We start from the raw sequence: 25,134 nt of genomic DNA, 5'->3' as shown, positions 1-25,134 counted from the left end.
TGACAAAATAACTAAACAGGTTAAGCGGGTTGACGCCCAAAACTCAAACCCAACCTATTTAATAATTGTGTTAGACTGGTTAACACTATTATTACCCAAACCCACTAACTTTATGTCATTTTTTATTCATGTTCGTGGATCATGTTGAGATTGCTACCCCTAATTTTTTACTTACATCCTCAAAATGTTTGAAAAAAATCATTGACAATGACTTTGTCTTTCTTAAATCCTTTTTGACATAATGAAGTCTCTGAAACTTGATTGAGGTGTCAAAAATCTAATTTTTGGATGAAAATGATGAGTTCAAATGGTTAGAACATTCAATCGCAAAAAAATGTGGGAGGTGAGGTCCATGAACCATTTAGAAAGAAAAAGTTTACTAAATGTCCTGCCAAGCAATCACCGAAAACTTAGGGACTATTTAGAAAGAAGTCCCTCTGTAAAGGTCTTTTTTGTAATTTTTTCATTGAAAAAGATTTTTTACTTCTTATAAAGATTATTTAACCCTTTTTAAAATTTCATTCTTTTTTATAAACAAAAATATCCCAATAAAAAAAAAATCTTGTGAATGCTTAGAGAAGGATGTTTTCATAGTTTTAAATTTAATTTTTTAATAATAAAAGAAAAAAAAAGATTTACCATGCAAACCTAATTGTTGCATTTGTATTACAAAAATTACCTTGGAGTTCTGACAACTCCAAGGGAACCTTACTTTATGAAGTTTGTTACCCAGCAAACCTTACAGTAGGGATCCACATCATAAAATTTAAATTTATACCCTTAATTTGTTGCTTAACATGCATTAGAGTGAATCCTAACCACATTAATTTATGGCACCCAAAAACATGATCTAATGCCATAGGAGAATTTTGAAAAAAAAAACAAAAACAATAATTTTCACCACTAAATTTTAGTTTTAAATTTGGGACTTTTGTAGTCATTCATTTTCAACAACTATGATCAAGCACAAAAGGATTGATCGTTATGAGCAAATCCAAAATCTTTGTAGACATAGCCAATCATTGGTTCCCAACCATGGGGCAAGTGGAATCTGATACACAAATCAGTTAATAAAAGAATAGAAATAGCTCTTATTGTGTCACTTAAGTTATAGAGGAATTCCTAAACTTAAGAATTAAGAATGACAAGTTCTTCATTACCCAGAATAGAATAATCACTTAGAATATATAGCGAAACAGTTTTTTTTTTCTTTTTAATCTAAGTTTTTCCATGAACTCTAGATGTATCTAGTGTTAGATTGCAAATTTGGTAATTGATGTGGACCCAATGACCCTTAATAAGATTCGAAATCTAACTAAGCTAGTCGTGCTAACCTAATTCATAAAGTAAGGATTCGTTCAGAAACAAACTTGAAAACGTAAGGTAATTTTTGTAATAAAATTACAATAGATAGGTCTACCACCTAAATCCCTAAAAAAAAGATAAAATAATAAAATAGCATCTAAACTTAAACAACTTGTGTGAAAGGCAACAAAAGTGCAATTGTCAAAATGTTAGGGCATCAACATCAAATTATGCCAAAGTGTAATTTACCATAAATAAAAGAGTCCTGATAATATGACTTGCGGCATATTCAAATAACTCCATAACTTGAAAAAGTTCAGAAACTATAGATCTGTATGTCTCGGGATACACTTTTATGGTGAAATGCAATCGTGTATCCCAAGGCATACAGATCTACAATCGCCGAATTTGTCACGTCATAAAGTCATAAAGTCATTTAAGTTTGCCACGACTCTAAATAAGATATTGTGGGTTGACAATCCTCCTACATAACAAGAAAGCAACAAAAAATAATAATAATAAATCAATGATGAAAATCTTTCAATAATGGAAAAAAAGAGAGCAATGAATACCTTCCAAAACTGAAAAGAATAAAAAAAAGCTATAAATGGAACAACAAAAAATTTCTAAGAAAGAAAAAGGTTTCAGTCTTTAAGATAGAGTTATATATTTTTTTGGATTCTCTAAGTCTCCAAAGCAATCCAAAAAGGTGTTTTTATTTTTTATTTTATGCTAAGGAGATCGTAGTTATTCACTCTCAAAAGATAATCAGGTATGTGGTTTGATTCTTGAGTATATCATCAAACATCGTCCATAAGAGCAAAATCGTTTTCTAGAACAATTGGCTTTTTTTTTTTTTGATGATTTATGTTCATGGATTTTTTTTTTTTTTTTTTGTTCCATTATGAAAACTTTACAAAATGTACACTTTAGCAACTTGTGAGTCGCCGACAATCACACATTCAACACACCCTTAGTTTTGGCGATGAACCTTGTACTGCTTAGTAAACCCCACATAGGATGAGTTCATATGGTGGGTGGTGACAAAAGCTCTCACACCATTCGATAATTGTGGTACTCAATGATGATGGAATATTTGTGGGACCCACTTTCTATCATCCATTCAATTTTTTGAATTTGTAATATATTTTTCATACACTCCATGACGTGACATGTATTAGAACCAAATATTCTTTTTCTCAGGATACACAACTGCACATATTTATGGGGATGTACAATTTTGCATTAGAGAAAAAATCTATGGTTCTAACCGTGTCACATCAAAGGACGTATGGGGGTGTGTGTGTCAGAGGGGGCGTAAGAAAATCACGACTCTTTATACATTCCTTTCCAAATTTGATGAATATTTGAGAAAATCAAGTCTTTTTAAATCATTAATATGCCTTGTTGACTTTGGTCTTCTCTTACAAATTAATGTTAAATACCACTATTTACACTCTCAACCAAAAAATCATTGGTTTTTTCTCAAAATGAGTCATTTTCAATTCTTTAATCTCAATGGTAAATTCCATTCAATATATTTAATCCAATATTTTCAACCTCTTATAAACTATTTCTAAAAAATCCTTAATTTTTCTTTTAATCAAAATAATATCATTTTCTACTTTTCAAAAAATTCTATCATACCTTAAGATTTGAAAGCATAAGTCAATATTATCCTAGAGACATACTATACTGACTTCCTACAATAGTGCCTTTAGCACCATGTGTGCAAAGAATCACTGATTTCAATTTTTCTCGAGTGTACATCATATCCCGAGAAGGGGGCATTTATGATTTTTTTTTTTTTTTTTTTTTTAAAGTCAGTTTAGCATTTTCTTGAGAATGTTTTCTATTGGTTTAAAAACATGAGATAAAGGAGGGCATATAATATATTCAAAATCCTAGAGGATGTATCAAATATTTTCCCAAATGTTGAGGGGGTATATCTAAAACACAATTTTGATTTGATTAATATTCCATATTCGAAATGCAACTGATCCATTTGCCAATGTTGCAAGTTGATGGTTGATACATATTTTTGGCTTTTTTGTTTATCTTTATCCACCGCAAAGCTGTCACTGTGGCCCATTGGTACGCTAGCTTGGCTCGTTCGCATAAAACGAAGTTTACGATCTTTATTTCCAGTATGCAAAAGGTAGGGTTGGGTTCAAAATTTTCCAACTTGTTTGTCGGTGCATAATTATACCTAAACGACGTAGACCAATTATTAAATGCCACATAACTAATTAGGTTAGATAAATCACACCAAGACCTTTCACGTGTCAACTTGTCCGAGAGAGAAATTAATTTGACTATTAGGACAGGTGGCTTAAAGAGAGTAAAAAATGATGGAACTTCTAAAGTTGTAAAAGAAACATTAATCATTAAGATTCTCTCAAAATCCTCCAAATCTTGAATTTGAGAAAGATGCCTTGTAAATTAACTAAAGAAAGAAAGAAAATCAATTTGCATAAGAATCTTGAAAAGATAGGAGATTGAAGAATCTTTAAATAAAAGTAGCAGTATTAAGCTAAAGGTCATTTTTTGCACTTATTCTTAATTAAATTCATTCTAAGTTTTCTAATTTGACCGTTGCAAGGTCTTCCCAATTCTAAGACCTTTTTTTGTTTTTTCTTTTTGGCAGAATTCTGAGAGAAGATTAACACTGAGATTTGCATTTGGGGTGAGGTAAGATTTGTACCTACATTATTAATTACAAATCATGATTTTAAAACTCGTCTGAGATCAAGACTACACTTCTGAGTTATCTCGATATCGTCCACCAACGAGACAAATTGACAAGTTGTCTCACATCTGATGTGTCTCTTAAAAATCAATTAATTTTGTCATTTTTGAACGGGATGACTTAGATAAATTTAAAAACTCGTTTGAGATGACTCAGTCTCGTATACGGATGAGATAAGACATCAAAACGAGTTTTAAAATCATGATTTGAATGAAGTTAGTCCTAAGATACATTTTGAACATTCGATTTCATGCTTAATGGTTAGGATTTTATAATTTTTTTTTCATGGATTGAATAGATCCCAATCTCTCATATATTAGGTGTATTTTAAATAGAAATGATGATCAAGATCATTTGATCAAATCAATTTTTTTATAATTGAAGATTCTCTAGTGGGGCCTCTTTATGTGTAAACTTGGACCATATTAATTGGTTCATGATATAATTGATGAAGTAGGTGATCTACCTACATTTCCTTGATGAAACCACTATTAATAAGTATCTCAAAAATGTTATGTGTGGATGACCAAATCACATCTTTTTCCTCCTATTCACATTAAAGTGGACTTTTTTCTCATTTATTCTTGTCTTTTTTACCCAATAAAGTTAGGTCATCAATTTAATTATTTAATGTTAAAAAAGGGAAGTAATTGTCTCATGAGAATCTTTTGATCTTTTTTTTAGGGAATAATGTCAGATATAACAATTATTAAACAATAAATTACTCTAATCAGTCTTTAAAAAAAATTAATTATAATGAAATTTTAAGTCACCCTTCTAATTTTAGTGATTTTACTAATCACTCCTATGTTTACAACCTAATGCTATACCCCTTAACCATGGTTTTCTATGATATAAGTAGTATGACCTCAAAAATGCCAGTGTTCAACATCTTCAATTTTTATAATAGAAAGTTTGATTTATTTGACAAACCTTGATTTTTTTTTTTTTTTACCAAAACATTCATCATCCCCATCTTGGATTTTTTTATTTTTTATTTTTTAGATCTATAAGCCTTATTTTTAATGAGTTTAGTAACTCGATCCTGACGGGATATGAATCCAGGTCTCTGGTATCAATTAAGGTACGTAGCTGGTACCTACCCTCATCCCTTGATTTATTTGATCAAATTGTCTAGGGAAAATTTTTATTTTTTATTTTCTTTTAATATATTTAAGATTTAAATACAAAATTATAAATATAATCGAAAAAAATTATCTTAATCATGTGGAGAAGAATAGGCGATCTTGTCACCGTAACTCAAGGTTGAAAACGAAGGGAAGATACAATTTAGCTAGAAGTTGAAGATGAGAATATTTTGGTCAGTAATATTTAGTAAAAGTCTATGGTCAAGGGTTGTATTTTAAGTTTGAAAACGCAAGGGTATCTCAAATATTTACCAAAATATGGAGGGGTGGGGGTGTCTCTCCATTATCCTTAATTATGGAGGTTAAGTTTCGTATGAATTATCCATTATGGCGGGAATTTATTCTTTCATCCGAACAGACTACAGAGTACAGAAACAGCACACGTGAATCGGGACACAGCCGTCCTCACAAACTGCAAAATTACGAAAAATAAAATAAAAATGGAAGAAATGTTCCAAAACGAAAGCTATTTTCGAACCTCCAGAACTTGTCGTCTTCTTCTTCTTCATCTCTTTAGATTCCATCCCTTTGTAAATTACCGAAAAATGCCATTCCCTGTCTGAGATCTCGAGATTCGGACTAATTCGTTTCAGAAACACTAGAATCTTTGTTAGATCTAGTGTTTCTGTTGCTTTTCTCTACATCTCTTCAATTCCTAGCAAATCACAGAAGCTTCTCCATTAATCTGAGCTTCTTTCATTTGGGTTTTCTCAAGAAGGAGTGAGTTTCCGTTAAATTACGGAAAATGTCATTCCTTTGAGTTACTTTAATTCGCGCAAATGCGATGAAAACTCTATTTTTAGGGGGATTTCTTATGTAATTAACCTTGAATCGGTACAACAACAACAAAAAAAAAGCACAATTTGTTTGCAGAAATTTACAGTTGTTTGAGCTAAGATCTTCCATTGGTTTGAGCTCCTTCAATTCGTGCAAATGTGGTGAAAATTTTCTTTTTACCACCTTAAATTGCAGAATTTCAATTTATTTGAGCTTATAAGCTTTTGTAGATGGAGGAGAAAGCCAGAAGCATCTCTATAGGTTTCTTCTTGGTGTTACTTGCTGCGACTGCTTCTATCGTTGAGGGGTTAAATCTATGGCCAATGCCGAAATCAGTGAGCCATGGAGCTCAGACTCTTTGTTTCAGTAAGGATTTCGTACTTGAAACTCAAGGGAGCAAGTATAAAGATGCTTCTGGAATATTGAAAGATGGGGTCTCGAGGCTACTTAATGTAGTTGAAGCAGCTCATGTTATCGACACTACTTCAACATATTATGACCATTCGACAATGCTCGAAGGATTGAATGTGGTTATTTTCTCTCCAGATGACGAGGTATTATGCTTAGAGATTTGAATAATTATTGACTTATTAATTTTCTGGGTAAAATGAAAAGAGTGAAGAAGGTTTTTTTGAGTATGGTAGTTGGGACCTAAAGCATTTTCTTAAGAAGCGAGTTATAGTCATGTTTGGTTCAAATTTGTTTAAGGGCTTTTGAAAATTAGCAAGAAGAACTAATCCATCCATTTTGTAGTAGTACAGACCTACACAGTTAAACCTATCCAAGAAAAGAAAAATCTGCAGAAAGATTCAACCTTGAATCCATAGATGACATTGTTGTTTGTAGAATCTCTGGTATAAATTGATATTTTAGTTTTTAGTTTTTTTTAGTACAATATTAATTGCTAGCTTATGGAAATTTGTTTTTTTTACTTTGCAGTTAAAGTTTGGCACTGATGAATCCTACAAACTTTCTATACCTTCTACCGGGAACCCAATGTATGCACATATCGAGGTAGGTCTGAGCTCAAGTTTGCTATAATTTTCTTGGATAATGTGGAGTTGAGGAGTCAGTTAACCATTTTCTACTCCGTTCTAAGGTTGCTTGATTGTGTGGTTTCGTTTCATTTTTGTTATTTCATTATTATGGATTTTCCCTTTATCAGTCTTTTCGCTTGTTGAAAGTTAGCAATTTCAGGCTTTCTGGGGGGAGAGAAATGATTTTTTATGGCACTTATTCATTTTATTGTTGGCTAGGGTATTTGGAAGGAAAGGAATAAACATGTTTTTTTTAATGGGACATTGTTTTTGGGGCATTGTTTTTTTTTTTTTTTGGTGTAAGTTGTTTGAGGATTTTAGGGGTGTAACTTCCGATGACCTATCATTCAGATGGGAATCGATGTGTGAGCCAGAGGGCTAAGTTAGTGTAACTTTGTGGCATGATGGTAACATGACCATGGGTGGCGTATGAAGGAGACAAGAATTGTCCCGTGAGATGCTAACTCATGAATCAAACTAATAACACCCTAAGGTGAATACCCTTTGAAGGATACACTTCCATGAGGTATGATGAAGTTCACTTAAATATGGTACCTTCCACTAAGGAATCTCACTTACAATGGTGCTCGAGCGTGTGTTTGCAAGGCCCTCAATTGCTTTATGGAGCCTGTAACCATAGCACCTTCAAGAATGATGACGCCTTTACTCCCACACATCGGGAGGCACTCGTGTCATACTCCTTTGTGGTCCCGAAAGGATCATACTACAGTACCTCCACATTGCCAATCTTGATGGTGCTTCCACACTGCTGCCCTCCATGGTGCCTCCACATTACCACAATGGTGGAATTCCAGGCATCATGCGAGAGGTACGTTCACACCTCCATCCAAGACAGAAACTTAGAAATAATGCCCAAGTATTCTTGCAATCTGGTATCCAAGGTCATCACTCAACATGGGAAAGAGAAATGGAGGCACACAATCTGGTATCCCTGACACAAGTCACATGGACATCATACCAAGAATCATATAATTGCAGAGGCACACAGTAATGGTTTTTCAGATTCCTCCAATGGGGGAGCATGAAGAGATCGTAGGACTCTTGGGGAAAGCATGAGAAGTAGTGGCATGGCTCTTTGACTCTTGCCCACCCAGTATTCGTCTGTCAAAGGATGCTTATTTGTCAAATTGAGCTACTACGCCTAGTGAGAGAGAATAATCATTTTTTTGTTGATAAATAGAGAGAAAAATCTATTCCACCATGTGTAACTGACACTCCTGGTAGGCACAATAATCAGATGTTAGGGAATGTTAAGGATGTAACCTGGCTTCCCTTATTCCCCCATATGTTTACATGAGCTCTAGGCAAGTATGGGGAGGGGGGACCATCTCTTGGCTATTCCCATCTCATCAGTTGGTTTTCTACTCCTCTTGGAACACTCTCTTCTCTTCTTTTTCTTGGCATAAACCAAGCCCACCCTCTCACTTTTCCTCAACTTTTGGTTCTGCAAAATGCAAATGACCTTGCTACACTAAGTGTCTCTTTTCTTCCTTCAACCATTCTCACTCTCTTTGTTCCCAGTAATGCAATATTCACCTTGCTGATGATTCCCATGACAGCATATGCATATGTTGCCATGTCATGCATTGATTCTCCGCTTAAACTAGTGCACCATTGATATTTTTTCCTTCAGATCTACTCAATGGTGCCTTCCTTGCCTAATTTTTCAGTTTATAACATCTTTTTCTTTTTAATTTTTTTAAATTCTCTAATCAACATTTTTTTTTCCGGCAAAAAATGCAGGCACAGACGGTTTATGGGGCCCTGCATGGTTTGCAGGTTCCTTTCTTTCACTTGTATTACAATTGAATTATTTTTGACACTCACATTGAAAAACCAAACAAAGATGACCATTTCAGTATATGCTTTTCTTATTTGCTGCTTTAGGAACCAGATAGCTTATCTTACAAAAAAGATGTTGGTATGTAATCTTGCAGACATTTAGCCAATTGTGCCATTTCAATTTTACAACCAGAATAATTGAAGTTCATCTGGCCCCATGGAGCATTGTTGATCAGCCTAGATTCTCTTATCGTGGACTTCTAATTGGTGAGATGCTTTTTGTGTACCAATTATTACATGAGACTTTAATTTCAGTTTCCTTCTTATTTTCCCTCTCTTATGCACGGAAACAGATTCCTCATGTATCTTGAATAGATTATTTGTAGCTTAGGATTTTCATCTAATGCAGAATTCTTAATGGATTGACGAGAAGTGGGTACCTTGTTATCCATCACACGTTAATTGAACAGTAAAGAAAAAGAGCTTGATGTCACTGTACACTTAGTCTGATGCTAGTTTTGTTTATTCTGGCCTTTTTGAGTTATTTCAATGATTTGAGGTTGAATCTAGTTCTATGTTGATTGCCATTTATGATAAAAGTAAACCAATCATATTCTCTAACATTTTTAAGTTGTTACCCTTGTATGGAAGAGGTGTTTGTGTTGTTGCTTTGTTTCAATGGCCTTGTTCTTTTATCAGTTGGCAAGGCAAGTCCACTGTTTGTTTCTTTAAATAAATTTAGAATCTACTTAAACTTTGTTATCGTTAGTTTAAATGGATGCATAATTACAGGATGGATAACTATATCTGAGTGCATCAAATGAACTCACAAGAGCTGGGTATAGAAGAAGCTTAAGGATGTAAAGAATTTTGCTAGATATAATAAATCTCATTTTTATTATTCATAGTAAATGTTGTGTTTATTATTTATGATATATGCTAATTTTACTATTTTTAATTAATCGTATTTTATTATTTTGGAATGTTTTAGGAATCAAAGAGACATATTTGCAATAACTATCGGGGAATAAAACTATGAGCCACAGTATGAAATTGCGTATTAAGATTAAAAAAAAACATATCAATGAAATTTTTTGGTTTAATGCCAAGGAAATCAATTATTGAGGCAATCTTTCTACTTAGGCAAATGATGAAAAATTTAGGTAAAAGAGAAGAATCTTGTAAAAAATTTATTGACTTAAGAAAGCAAATGATGAAGAACCTAATAATTTGGTGGATATGGGGAGAGAAAGAAGACCTAAGTGGATATGGTAACATAATTAAGGACATGTATGTATGGGTTGTGACTAGTGAGAGAATAAATGATTTTGTGAAAAATAGTTTCTAAGTTATAATTGGTTTACATCAACGATCGGCTTTGAATCTGTATCTTTTAGCTCTAGTTACAGGCGAAGTAACCGTTGAGCAAATCCCTTTGTATATGTTATTTGTGGATATAGTGTTAGTTGGTGAGGGTAGAGAGGGGACAACACAGAACTAGAGTTTCAAAATTTTGTTTTGGAGTTATAGAGGCTTTGGAATAAATAAAACCAAGCCAAAATGTGGAGTGCAACTTCTGTATTGACACCCATAGAGAGGAATAGCTGGTAGAATGAATGGCTAAGAAACACCTCGAAGTGATCATTATTGTTACCTTGGGTGTTTTATACATAAGGAGAGAATGAGGAGGATGTTATCCATTGAATTAGAGCTAGAAGACAAAAGTGGAGGTGTACTTCTGAAGTTCCATGTAACTGACATCTCCCAATCAAATTAAAATTAATAATTTATGAGACGATATAAGATTTTCTATGCTTTGTTGGCATGATCTGTTCATCTAACTCCAATGCTTTGGGATGAGGTTCTGATGAATATGATGATTTTAAGTTGTTTCCTATTGGTATTAGTGTCCTTTTTGTGGGTATGTATGTGGGTACACCTCCACACACCACTTAAGCACAAACCATATAGTTTATCTTCAATTTACTTGAGATGCCTTCATGTACCAGCCTTCAGTGATGAACATATGTTGTCTTCTTTATGTGCCATGAGGCATGCTGGCCAATGTACCAACTAGTTGCTGTAATCATGTATCCTCAAGTGTGGGATTGAACCCATGACCTCTACCACAAGAGGTTTGCCATAGCCATCTGACCTAGTTGTTCTGGCAGAGTCTTTCTTGAGTGTTGAAAACTACCGGCAAATGAGTTCAATTCATATATATATATATATATGGGTCCCGTTCAGCAACAAACATTTTGGCAAAACATTTTTCAAAACAGAGGAGATCATCGTCACCAAAAATCAGCCCATTCCAAAACCTCTAGCCCTAGTTTACAAGTTGAAAAATCGTGAACCGTTCATTTTTTGTAAACCATTTTTGATGGGGTTAGAAGTTTTGGAATGGGCTGATTTTTGGTGATGATGATCTCCTCACCGTAGAGATCATCCTCACCAAAAATCAGCCCATTCCAAAACCTCTAACCCATGTTGAGAAAAATGTTTTGCCAAAATGTTTGTCAAAATGTTTGTTGCTGAACATTTCCCTATATATAATATATATATATATATATATATATTTGTGCACATCCCATCTTTTTCCCCTATTTCCAATGCCCGATGTATGTTTTCATTCCAAAGATACAAGGTGGTAGCATGAGGTTGATATTAATTCCATGTTTCTTTTTTTAGTTGATGTTAGAAAGAAAAAGAGATGAATTTGAATAATTCTGTGTATATATTTTTGTGTTCTGTTTTACAGAATATTTAAGCTTACAATGAAACTAATAATGGAAATATAAGAAAAATATGCTATTATAACAGATGCATAAAATAAGAAATTCCTGATCTTGTGCAATCCATAATTATGTGAATGGAAAGAGATGATTCTGTCAATATTGCCTAAAATAAGAAATTCTTGATCTGGTGCAATCCATAATTATGGGAAGAGATGATTTTGTCAATACTCCCCCTCAAGTTGGCGCATGAAGATCCGTAATGCCCAACTTGCATGAGAAATGATGGAAAAGATCATGGCCTAAAGCTTTGGTGAAGATATCTGCAATTTGCTCATGTGAAGAAGTGTGAATTGCTTTGAGGAGGCCTGAGCGAATTTTATCGCGAATGATGTGACAATCGATCTCAATGTGTTTAGTACGTTCATGGAACACTGGATTGTGAGCAATGTGAAGTGCAGACTGATTATCACAGTAGAGATGGAAAGGCTCGGGATGAGGGATGCCAAGATCAGTGAGAAGTTGTTTTAGCCAGGTGAGCTCACAGGTGGTGACAGCCATGGCGCGGTATTCAGCTTCAGCAGAAGAACGAGCAACGGTAGTCTGTTTTTTTGTAAGCCATGAGATCGGACTGGTACCGAGCTGGATGAAGTAACCTGTGGTGGAACGACGGGTGGTGGGGCAACTGGCCCAATCAGAATCTGTATAAGCTGTAACCTGAGTGGTGCTGGAAGAGGAGAAAAAATGCCTTGGCCAGGGGTTCCTTTGATGTAACGAAGAACATGTGTAGTAGCAGTCATATGAGGAACACGAGGAGCATGCATAAACTGACTAAGAATGTTGACGGCATAAACAATATTAGGTCGAGTGATGGTCAAGTAAATGAGACGACCAACTAGACGACGATAAATGCTAGGATCAGGAAGTAGAGATCCATCTTCATTGGAAAGCTTCAAATGTTGTTCCATCGGAAAAGAGGCAATCCGGGCACCAAGTTGACCACTGTCAGGAGCATATTTTCGCTGATTCAAGAAAATACCTGCAGATGAACGTGTAACTTTGAGGCCAAGAAAGAACTTCAGAGAGCCAAGATCCTTAGTTTTGAAGTGAGTGGGGAGATGATTCTTGAAAAACTCAGTTTGGGAGAGAGCATTGCCAGCAACTAAGATGTCGTCAACATATACAAGAACAATAGTGATGCTTGTGTGAGTAACAAGAGTGAATAAGGAGTGATCAGCCTGAGATTGACGAAAACCCATATCAAGAAGCACAGTAGTTAGTTTGAAAAACCAGTTGCGGGAGGCTTGCTTGAGACCATATAAGGATTTTCTGAGTCGACAAACACGAGTCTCCCCCTGAGTGCAATAGCCAGGAGGTGGGTTCATGTAGACTTCTTCATCAAGATCGCCGTGTAAGAAGGCATTGTTGACATCGAGCTGATGAATGATCCAATTTTTTGTAGCAGGTCATTTTGGCTACTGGAGCAAAAGTCTCATGATAGTCAAGTCCTTCAACTTGAGTGTAGCCCTTGGCAACCAGTCGGGCTTTGTATCTCTCAATGGATCCATCAGCTTTGAGTTTGATTTTAAAAACCCATTTACAGCCAATGGGTATCTTACCAGGTGGAAGATGGTCAAGAGTCCAAGTGGAATTAGCTTCTAGAGCCTGGAGCTCGGTGGACATTGCCTCGCGCCAATGAGGATGTTTGAGAGCATTAGAATAACATGAGGGTTCAACACAAGAGGTGAGAGCATTTAAATTAGTAATATGTGAGGGAGAAAAGCAGATAAAGGATGAGCAGTACCTGAAGCCGTTGTAGTAGGTGAAGACGACGTGGGCTCTGTATGTAAGGTGGGGCATATATAGTCATGGAGATAGGGAGGTCGTGTAGTATGGCGGCGGGGACGAGAGATAGGTGGAGGTGAAGATGAGGGGACTGGATTTTGAGGAGCTGAAGATGAAGAGGGTAGAGTTTGAGGAGGGTTTAGAGGTGTTTGAGAAGTAGGTAAAATGAGTTCAGGAACGGGAAGAGGAATGATTGGAGATGAGGAAGGAGAGGAGGAGGTGTCAGAAATATCTTGAAAAGGGAATTGTCCTTCATGGAAGGTGACATCACGAGAATAAGAAATGGACCGAGAGGAACAAAATAAACTTGAGTTAGGGTTAGAAATGGAGATAGAACACATGTGCCAAGACCCTCGGCAGGAATATCCTGACCCGTGGGAAGTCGAATGGAGTGGGGGGCTGCTAGAGGTTGGAGATCGGTGAAAACTTCCTTGTGGTGGCAGATATGGTGGCTCGCGCCACTGTCTACCACCCAATGGAGGTGCCGATTGAGAGGAAAATCAAGGTTAGGGGAGAAGAGATTACCAATGAAGTTAATAGAGGATTCAATCGGAGAGGAAGATGGCGCAAGCAAGCTAAGAAGCTTCTGGTAGAGCTCCGGTGACAAGCCAGGTACCGGACTTGAGGCCAACGGAGCAGCGGCGATCTGGTTTATGTTGGATGGGGGCTGACCAAGAATGGATGGCTGGGTCTTGGATCGCGGGTTGCGACCAGGGGGATAACCCACAAGAGTCCAACAACGATCTCGGGTGTGTCCGTCTTTGCCGCAAGCAGTGCACTTGAAGGAGGGTTTGGGGCGTCCACCAGATCGGACTGCCATGGCCATGGTTTCCGATGAAGATGGTTGAATATTGAGCAGCCTTTGTTGCTCTTCTTGAAACAAAATAGAGAAGACTTTGCTTATGGATGGGAGTGGATCCATAGCTAAGATTTGAGTGCGGAGGGAGGCGAAGGAATCATTGAGGCCGAGGAGGAACTGGAACACCTGTTCATCATCAGCTTGCTGCTTTAAAGCTTTGAGGTCAGTGCTCTGTTGGAGATGACTGAGTTCATCCCAAATTTGTTTGATTTGGTTGTAGTAATCATGGACAGAATTTGTGGTTTGGTGTAGTGAAGAGAGAGTCCGTTTGAGTTGGTAAATTCTGGCATTATTGCCATGACAAAACCGAGAGGAAAGATCAACCCAAACATCACGTAGGTTGGTATGATATTCAAGAGAATTGGCAAGAGAGGGACTGATTGAATTGAGAATCCAGGTAAGAACCATATCCTTCGTTTGGTTCCATTGGGTGTATTCGGGTGTGTTAGGTTCAGGAGGTTTGAGGGTACCATCAATAAAACTAAGTTTATTTTTGGCATTGAGGGCTCGGGTCATGGCTTTTTGCCATTTGGGATAGTTGTCGCCGGTTAGAAGTCCATTGACAAGAGTTAAGCTTGGTGAATCTGAGGGATGAAGAAGATAAGGGGAAGGAAGGGAAGGGAGAGTTGGGTTGGAAGATTCAGCCATGGAGTTGCAAGACCTTGTTCTAGTCTGATACCATGTTAGAAAGAAAAAGAGATGAATTTGAATAATTCTGTGTATATATTTTTGTGTTCTGTTTTACAGAATATATAAGCTTACAATGAAACTAATAATGGAAATATAAGAAAAATATGCTATTATAACAGATGCATAAAATAAGAAATTCCTGATCTTGTGCAATCCATAATTATGTGAATGGAAAGAGATGATTCTGTCAATATTGCCTAAAATAAGAAATTCCTGATCTGGTGCAATCCATAATTATGGGAAGAGATGATTTTGTCAATAGTTGATGTGTTTATTAGAAAACAAAATCTTTTTATGATGCAAATGCTTTCTTGTTTGTACTTATTAGTGAACGTTGTGCAGATACATCTCGACATTATCAACCTCTGCCAATGATAAAGAAGGTTCTTGATGCTATGGCCTATACAAAGCTGGTGCGTAGTACCATAAATTAGTCAAGATAATTTCTAGATTTCTTATGCGAGCCACAAGTCGTGATTAAAAAGTTTGAATGAGAAGTTCTTTATATATGATACCCAACCATGCCCATTCTTTTAGTAGTATATATTGGAGGATAATCTATGCCATATTACATATTAATCTGCAACTTTAAATGGATTCGGCTACATGCATAATTCATGTCAGGTGGTGCGCTCCTGATTGTTGATGGTCAGAAAAAGTAAATGCAAAACCCTAAGTCCCAGACTTGGTTTTTCCTGAATTTTTTTTTTTTTGAACCTATGTTCCATGATGTGTCCCCATATTCTAATTGCCTTGGTATGATTTCTTTACTTGTAAACCTTTATTATTATAAAACACTTCTATTGACAGGGCTGTGTTAAAAGATGTGCAAATTGAGTTGCAAGGATCTTTTAACTGAAAACTTCTTTTACTAATCTCTGCATTTTATAAATATGAAACTTGCCACAAACTCTCTATTGTTGCTCAACTAGATTTGGATGCAAAAGTTCAGGAACAGTCCCCTAAATTTTCTTGGGGTTTTTTATCCAATGCTAGTTTGTAAGCTTCAACTTTTATCAAAATTTTGTAGAAACTAAATAGACTGAATTACATAGGATAATTCCACTCCTGCGCTGTTCAGTTTGCTACCTAGCCTGGAAACTAGGAAAAAAAAAATCTAAAAATACTTGTATTTTCTATGCACCTTTCATGAGAAGGCATAGCTCCAGTCTGGCCATGCATGAACCAGAGAACCAGCCTCGGCTGCATTGTCCATGCAGGCACTGAAGTATGGGTGTGCAAGGCCTAGCTGCAAAGCATGTCTCTTAACAGTCACAGCCTGGGCACTTAAGAAATGTTTCATGACTTTGGCGAAAAGCCATGTTGAACGCATGTAATATGACATTGATTATCCTTCAGTGTTCTCAACTGTGAAATTATCCTTGAGGTGGAGAAAACTTCTAATGCACTAAATGCCCTTACATTTCAAATTGATTCTTTCACCTTTGTATACCGTAAGACCTTTTTCTTTCTTCTCTCTGCTATAGTTATATGTTAATGATTGAGTTAATAATGTTAGTTTTTTTTTTTTTTTTATAAATGGAATTAGTTTATTTCTCCTTTACCTGCTGATTAACCAGATATATAGAAACTTAAGAGAAAAAGTTATATAAAAGTGATCGAAGATGTTTTCATATTGATTTGGCATACTTTGACCCTGCTGATTTTTAAAGAATTGGCATTTATGATATGTGAAAAATTGATATTTGAGCTACATTGACATCCATGCATCAATTCTGTTTCCCAATTATACAGAATGTTCTACACTGGCATATTGTAGATGCACAATCTTTCCCCTTGGAAATACCATCATATCCCAAACTATGGAACGGTGCTTATTCTATTTCAGAACGATATACAATGGCCGATGCAGCTGAAATTGTGAAGTACGTGTTGTCTACTTTAGTTTGTTGATATAACCATACACACTTTCTCTCGTGCTTCTGCTAAGATGTTGGTGATGAACTTTGCAGCTACGCTCGAAGACGAGGGATTAATGTACTGGCTGAAATTGATGTACCTGGGCATGCTCTCTCATGGTAGGTTCAATCTAAATGTATTTTCACTATAATTCTTTTCAAATTTAGAAATGAAGGTGAGCAAGATAAAATTACTTAACCATTTTTCAGGAGCAAAATAAAAAGGGTATTCTTTATACTAAGTAGAATCTACTACTTAAGCTTTTTAATTTGTTAATGTATGTGGAACTTGTATTTATTTTTTCACTGTTTCAGATTTCCACAATGTGCACACCAATTTGGCTCTTACCATAGTGATAGATCCTGGTCTTGGAATTTTTTGGCTAGAAAAACTTTTGGGGAGCACTGAACTTTTCTCATCATCATCAAAGCCTTACCGAAAGTCTGGGATATGCTAAATGTATCCGTTCCTCCAGTCCACTCTGTCTAGAGCCACGACTTTTGTTATTGAAAGTGTGTTCATATCTACTTTCACTATCTTCATCCATATTCTTGTGGGTCTTTCTCTCATTCTTTTACAACCTCCTACTTGAATATTTCTTTTGAGTGGAGCTGTAATTGACCTAGTTGAACATGCTCAAAGCCTTTCTCTTAGTTTATCACCTATTGGAGCTGCTCCTACATGTACTCGAATACAAACATTTCTTATTTTGTCTTTCCTCAGTTTATTAACATAATACTTATTTACCACCCCATTCAGATCTATAAAATATGTGAGAAAATGAGAATATTAATTTCATTTAAGCATATCTAATCTCTAATCAGACATCAAACTTATCATTTTTCCAAGTTCTCATAGAACATCATGAGATTTAAAAAGATATTAGAAAGAGTAAAAGAAATGTATAGGTTTTAAAGAACATATACTTCAATATTTGAAAATTATGTGTAGGTTTATGTAAAAATAATATTGGAGTTATTTGTAGCAGAGATCACTTTGATGACAAACCAATATATGGGTGTGTAGGAGTTCATTGATCTCATGGTCTATTGTGAAACTTCGACAATGAAATCTAATTAGTTAATAGATGCTTACTGAACAAATAAAATGTATTTCCAACTTTTTTTCTTTGAAGCAGGGAGGTGGAGTCCAAAGAATTACAAAATACCAAATCCAGTTGACCTATTAGCATCCTTTTTAAATCCAGTGGTGAAATACACAAGAAATGCGTGCAGGGTCACCATTAGGTTTTGCCATTTTTGCTGATTGAACTGATTGGATTAACCAATATACTCCATGTAGAAATGCATCTAGTAATTATGCATAACTGAATACTGGAAGTATAGACGGGTATTTCAAATAACAGTTATACAAACATGAAGAATACAGATACATCAATATTATTAAGTAACAGTTACAAACAAAAAGAATACAGACCTAGGAATAATTTTTTGTTGTATTATCAGAAATTCCCACAGAAGGTAAAAGTAAGGAAGTAATTTTTAGAGTACCTTCAAAAGTGATAAGAACCTAACCAATACACCAAAATTACCTAGGTGATAATAATACGGAAGGTTAAGCCTTTATCTCTTGGGATCGAAACGCACCATCATATGTCACTGCCGACATCCATAACGTCCCGATCTATGGTATCAGAGACAACACCACATCTTGGGTTCGAGTCTTGAAAGGGGCAACCTAGGCACCCAAAAAAAAAAGTGTACCAAAGTGAAAGCTTCCATAGTGTATCACTGTGGACATCAACAGGAAGGGTAGACTAGTGAAAGGGCCACCTGCCACTGGTATCCAAGGTAATAATGGTGTGGAAAGTTAAGCCCTTATCTCTTGGGATCATAACAAATATCCTATGTCACCCGAATAAGCAAGTCAACTGCAGTTTGGAACTGCGATCATTCCTAGATGTTGTTGACCATTAATGGAAAAAAAAATATAGCTTTTGCATCAGAGTCATGCATGTATCTCCCCAAAAGTCATACCTTAGAGAGTGAAGGTTCCGAAACATACTTAGATAACGGCATTCCTCACAGACATTACTTACAAAATACTACCATCCAAACTTGTCAGACATGAGTAGTTGATCGAGTAGAGGTCAGTCAAACTAGTAACCAGCACTACGACTCAAACATGGGGATCAGTTTTGCACTCAACCTTATACAGGGTGGCACGATAAGAAACTGAAATAGCTGAACTTTAATGTGGGCTGATCCATGAAGGTCGAATGTCCAACAGAGAAATCAGACTCGGCGGAGATAGCCACTGATTTTAAATAAAATGTGAGATTATTTAAGATCGACCTCCCAGTGGGCCAGATCATAATCTTAATCCCCTCAAACATGGCAACGTCATATAAGGTAGGTTGGAGAAATCAGTCAGTGCTAGATAAGTGCTTATGAGGAGATGCTCTTCTAGTCAAGCCAACCAGTTGCGTTGTAGTGCCAGCTGCTTATTAGGACATTTTCTTCTATTGGCCATGCACTAACATTTTGTGAGATACTATTGCAAAGAACAATAATAAAAAAAGAGTCGTGCTGGAGTAACATTGAGATGTACATCAATTCTGACAGTCTGACGTGGTGGTGCACACATAACCATAGATGCTTTTCACTCGTATCTCAGTGAAAAGCATCTATGGTTATGTGTTATGTGTGCACCATTTCATCACAATGTACAACTGATGTACATTTTAATGTTACTTCAGCATTATCCTAAAAAAATGTGTCTGAAGCTTAATAGCACAAAGGGAAACATGCAAGAGAGTAAATAGATATTCTTCTAGAGGAATGCATTAAAGTTTTCCAATTTTCCATATTCAGGGGTATTGGCTATCCTTCTCTATGGCCATCATCAGATTGTCCGGAGCCACTTGATGTCAGTAATGAGTTTACTTTCAAACTGATAGATGGAATTCTTTCAGGTGAATTTGGCATCCATCTGTTACATTCGATGTCGTTATGGCAGAATAAGCAGTGATTATGATCTTATTTCTTCGTATGCTTTCATGTTTCAGATTTCAGCAAAATCTTCAAATTCAGATTTGTTCACCTGGGAGGTGACGAGGTTAATACAAGTATGATATTTTTGTTTGCATGTTTAATATTTCTATTTGGATATAATATAAACCTATATTTCCCGACATTGGCATATTCTTGTCTTTTTCTTTGCATCATCTGCATGTCCTAACGGACTTATTCCTTTGGATGACAAACATTATTCCTCTAGACCAAATGGTATTATATGTAACTTACCCAGGACACTCCATTTACTAAGAATTTGTACCATTGAAATCACGTCGTTTTTTTTTACAACCAACACCATGTCATATCAAGTGTCAGATATATGCCAACACTTTTTCATACAGACCTTATTTTATTCAAATATTTTGTTTCAGCTGTATATATTTATAATTTTGATATATCCTCTCATAGCATGAATTAATCAAAAACATCTCTCAACACATAGAATGAACTGGATAGCATATGAGGTTTTCTGGAGTTAAGCATGTCTGGCACACTTCTTATCAGTCATATTAAAGACTTTGTTACATGGTATAACAAATCCCTACAACTCCAACAAGGGAGTCACTGAATTTTTCCCTACCTACCTGTCTACCTATTACTGTTGTTGGGATCCTGAAGAGCTATGTAAAGAGATAAAGAGACTCAAGAAAATGAATGTTGTAGCTCCAAAGTAAAAGTTATAATTCCCCCAAGCAGAACCTTCTTCAATACCTTCCTTATGGCATCCGAAATAGCCTCTGACATTGGATTCACACCTAGAAGTAGCGACTAAAAATAGTAATCTGAACAACCCAAAGAGCAATCAAAGGATTTGCCAAATCCTTTGGTCTCTTAGACATGTGTTGGATATTGTCTAGAAGCATGTTTTAAAGTATTAGCATTTGGAGGAAAAATCCACTTTCCTTTTAGACCTTGTTATATGGTCTATGTTCCTTGCTTCATTTTTACTGTTTATTGGGGTTTTTCGAAAGAGATGGGAACAATCGGAACTTTGATGGGAAAGAAAAATAGTTGAGAAGATTCTCCTCAAGATGAAAACTTTATACTCTGGCGTCTTCCATTGTAGAGGATTGTTTATTAGGATTTTGGTATTAGGTTGGAGTTGGACTCAATTATATTTGAGCCCAAACTGTCTTCATTTGTTCTATGTAACATCTCGAGGGACTTCTTGTCCAATAAGGTTGAATCTTTTGCTCGGATTCGTCTCTTTGAATATATACACTCAAAAAAAATTTCAGGAAGACAACAAAAAATGAGTGTCTTTAAGGGAATTTAGAATAATTCCAATAGGAGATAATATAAAGGAAAATCATTTGGCTGCTTTTGGCAATTACAAAGAAGACCAATGACATCACAAGTGTATAAAAGGGCATGGGACGGCTGAAAATGACATAGATGAAGGTAGAGAGAGAATATATGAAGACACATACCTTGATAAAAGATAAAATTGAATAGCAAATATGGTTCAGGCTTCTGACCCCAGTAATTGGGATAAGACTTAGATGATGATAATGATGATGATGATGATGATTACAATGAGGTTGTTAATGTTAATTATACTATTTTTCTTTGAACATGACAGACTTATAGATACCTGTCTCTCCCCTGATTTGTAAGGGAATATTCATTACTTGAGTGATTGTTTTTCTTCATTTTTTATATTTTTAAAATGAAAAAAATGATAATTAAATAATGAGAATTTATCTACTCATACGATTGCATTGTTGATTTCAGGTTGCTGGGTGACAACACCCCATGTAAGGAAATGGTAACAATCTCAAAAATCTCCTTTTTCCCTGTTACAGCTAATATTTAAGACTTAAACTTGGCATCTAATTTTTACCCAAGAAAGTTGAAGGTGTCACCTCAGTGAAGTGATGAAGTCTGTGTGTGGAAATACAACAGACTCGGGATCAAAACCCCTCCTTCACTGTTGAACCTATCCAAAAAGAAAAAGAAAAAGAAATCCCGATAAAGCATTTTCCATCATTCTGGTAATTCGCAGGTTAAGAAAGCATGGGCTGAATGAATCCAAAGCTTATCAATACTTTGTCTTGCGAGTGCAGAAAATAGCCTTGTCCTATGGATACGAACCTATTAACTGGTACAAAGTCTCGTGCTTAAGGTTCTTGGTTATTTGAGATTAGTTTACAATACATCTTATATTCATTTGTGAAGTTAACAGGGAGGAGACATTCAACAACTTCGGCAGCAAATTGAGCCCGAAGACTGTGGTGCACAACTGGTACACCCTTGATAACTCTTTAATTTTATTAGAAAATTATGCCTAAATTAAAAGGCTGGTAGGGTTTATCCGTTGATAGGAGATTGCCATGATAAGTTAGGAATTGCTTATGTTCACAGTTAAACTAAGTTGACCAACATCTTTTTATGGAAAAGTATTACTTGTTATATTAGGAAGTATTCATAATGTGGAAAGTATTACGTTAAATACTATACTATTTTATGAGTTCCTTTAAATGTAACTGGACATATATGTATGATGTTCTTTATCAGCTTAAAAATAATGTTTCCTATAAAACAATAACAAAATTGTGTTGAAGAAAAATTTCCGAAAAACCAAAACTTGGCTTGTATCCTGCTTACAGAAAAAAAAAGGAGAAAAATGAAAAAATGAGAAAGGGAAGAGACTAAATTCATTTCTGAGGCAACCTATCTTTGCCTACAATAAATAAACCTAGGCCTCGACCTGAGCATTTCTATTTATTTATATCACTAGGGATGGACTAGGAGTGCAAAAATGGACAGACTCAAAACTAAAATTTGACTGATAATATCCCCATAAAACTTAGAAGAGTCAGCTTATGACGTTCTATGGAATTTATTTGTAATATTGAAATATGTCTAACTTTTAACCCTTCCAAACAAGGTAAAGGAATTCATTTTAGAATGCTAATTACCTCTCTCTCCTTAAGAAATTAGAAGCAGCAACAAAACCATTTACAACCATGAAGCATTTTCCCTTCCTTTATGAGTCAAGTCACAATTCCTGAATGATGATTGAATTTAATAAGACGCAAATTTGATACTTGAAGTGGTTCCATGGGAATTGAATTAATTGTTAGATAACCTGCAAATTTTAAGATCATAACTCCCTTAAACATAAGTTGTAGTTCTTTTTATGTCATGGAGTGATGTACACCTACACTTATAAAATAATTTGCTTGGGTACCTACCCATGAGGTTGCCAGTGGAAATCTTATTGTTAATGATCTCTTTGGCAGGCTTGGAGGTGATGTTGCTCCACAAGTAGTTGCATCTGGGCTGAGGTGCATTGTCAGTAACCAGGACAAGTGGTATCTGGACCATTTGGATGCCACTTGGCAGGGTTTTTATATGAATGAACCACTAGTAAATATCACCAACCCCAAACAACAAAAATTAGTTATTGGAGGTGAGGTATGCATGTGGGGTGAACATATTGATGGTTCAGATATCGAGCAAACCATATGGCCTCGTGCTGCTGCGGCTGCAGGTAGTTATCATGTTTCTTCTTCTTTTTTTATCTTTTAAGGACAAAATCTATTGTCCGAGTATGTAGATGGCTCTATAAATGGATTAGCAGGACATGTGACATGCTTAGGATAAGACTCATACATTCAATGTGTCGTAAAAGGGAGATCTCCTGAACCAGCTGACTAGATAACTGTGCATTTGTTCTCTTTTTTATTTTTTCATTCTTTGGCCTGTCAAACTATGTGGAAAAGATCAACACTTTCCTGACTAACATAATGAGGAAAAAGGCCTTACTAAGCCTCATCCACCGTCAAAGAGACTTCAAGATGCATAAAACAAGTCCTCGAGATTTGTAGTCAAGTCTTTTTTCCTCACTATGATAGTAAGGCTAGTCAAACTCTATGGAAAATGGCCTAGAAGAAAGCTTATGGATAGGACTATTATGGTATTCATTTCATCATTAACACCTAAGTGGTTCCAATGTTTTATTGAGAGCTTCGATTGACACCCCACCTTTGACTTATTCTCAACCATTTATTTATTTTCTTTATTTTTAATTGGGGTGTAATAAGTAAAACTTGGGGTACCAATAGCAGCTCTCTTTATTTATTATAGGAGAAAACTTTAAATACTCCCAATTATTAAATTGGCATTTGCATTTCAAACTAACTGAAATTGAAAAAATTGTACCAAACTTGAAAATTTATAAGATTACTGCTGAAATGGCTTGTTCCCTGCATGCCATGTTTATTATCCTTGATTATGTTAGCGTCAATTAAAACATGCTCATGTAGATTAACTACATTAGTTATTTAGACAATATTTGACACTGTAATTCAGGAATACTTGTAGTTTGCGAGTTACAAGTGCCTTCGGCATTAAATTTATTATTTACTTACATACCTTTTTTATGTGTTGAAGAGCGGATGTGGACACCCCTTGATAAACTTGAGAAGGATCCAAGACATGTTACTGGAAGGCTAGCGCACTTCAGGTGTTTGTTGAATCAAAGAGGAGTTGCTGCTGCTCCATTGGCTGGACCCGGCAGAGTAGCCCCTCAAGAACCTGGCTCCTGCTATAAACAGTAACCCCCATGTTTGTGTCACCAATATTAAAAACATTTTGATCATTGTTTTATCTTTCTCCCTCCAAAATGTCCTGAAAATAAAGAACTGTTGCTGATAAATCAGGCTGGTTCTCATGTTGTTGGAATTAATTTTAATTAACTTGTTAGTTCTATTTTATCAGACTTATTTATTATTTTACACCAAATGCCATCACCAGTGAAAATGTTGCGTTTTTTTTCTTCTTCTGTTTCTTTATTCCTCACCAACTAAAAAAAAAGTTCATTTTGGAGATAACTCTCCACATTTTGGTTAATATTTGAGATGTCCACCTACATTTTTTCAAATAGATGACATGCCACCCATGACCTAAGTCATATGGACTAATAAAAATGCCCTCATCTTCCAACTCTAACTAAAAACCCTTGATTTTTCTTATATTGTTGCAAGAGTTGTGATAATCTGACTATCCCACGTGGCACACTCATTCGATTCTCCGAATAGATCTGTACGGTTTGGGATGCACGATTCCCTCGAGATACACATTTTTTGGGGAACTGAAGTTTTGTATCTCAAGGCATACAAAACTATGGTTCCCGAACTTGTTAAGTTAGGACAATCGATTGAGTGTGCCATGTGAGGTAGTCAGGTTATCACGATTCATAGTTGCAAACATCTTACCCCATG

The 25,134-nt window shown here is 35.7% G+C and overlaps 1 protein-coding gene across 2 annotated transcripts; it reads left to right on the top strand.

Annotated features, from left to right (window-relative positions):
- The first annotated feature begins 5,567 nt into the window (after nt 1-5,567).
- HEXO3 (beta-hexosaminidase 3) lies at nt 5,568-24,655 on the top strand. Of its 2 annotated transcripts, XM_086429550.1 has the most exons (15): nt 5,568-5,922; nt 6,210-6,533; nt 6,919-6,993; nt 8,781-8,816; nt 8,975-9,086; nt 15,291-15,361; nt 16,704-16,834; nt 16,922-16,987; nt 19,703-19,803; nt 19,897-19,956; nt 21,641-21,674; nt 21,912-22,010; nt 22,092-22,151; nt 23,152-23,402; nt 24,305-24,655. In XM_086429550.1, exons 2-15 carry the CDS (start codon nt 6,210-6,212, stop codon nt 24,469-24,471), a joined length of 1,587 nt encoding a protein of 528 aa, XP_086285676.1. In that variant the 5' UTR covers nt 5,568-5,922; the 3' UTR covers nt 24,472-24,655. The 2 variants fall into 2 exon arrangements, with proteins under 2 accessions (XP_086285676.1, XP_086285675.1); XM_086429549.1 differs by having other exon boundaries at nt 5,569-6,533.
- Nucleotides 24,656-25,134: the final 479 nt, after the last annotated feature.

The sequence above is a fragment of the Akebia trifoliata genome, chromosome 16 (assembly GCF_017979445.1).
Source record: "Akebia trifoliata isolate Shusen 1 chromosome 16, ASM1797944v1, whole genome shotgun sequence".
NCBI lineage: Eukaryota > Viridiplantae > Streptophyta > Magnoliopsida > Ranunculales > Lardizabalaceae > Akebia > Akebia trifoliata.
The sequence above is the reverse complement of the archived record's forward strand: the minus strand, read 5'-3'. Positions and strand labels throughout refer to the sequence as shown.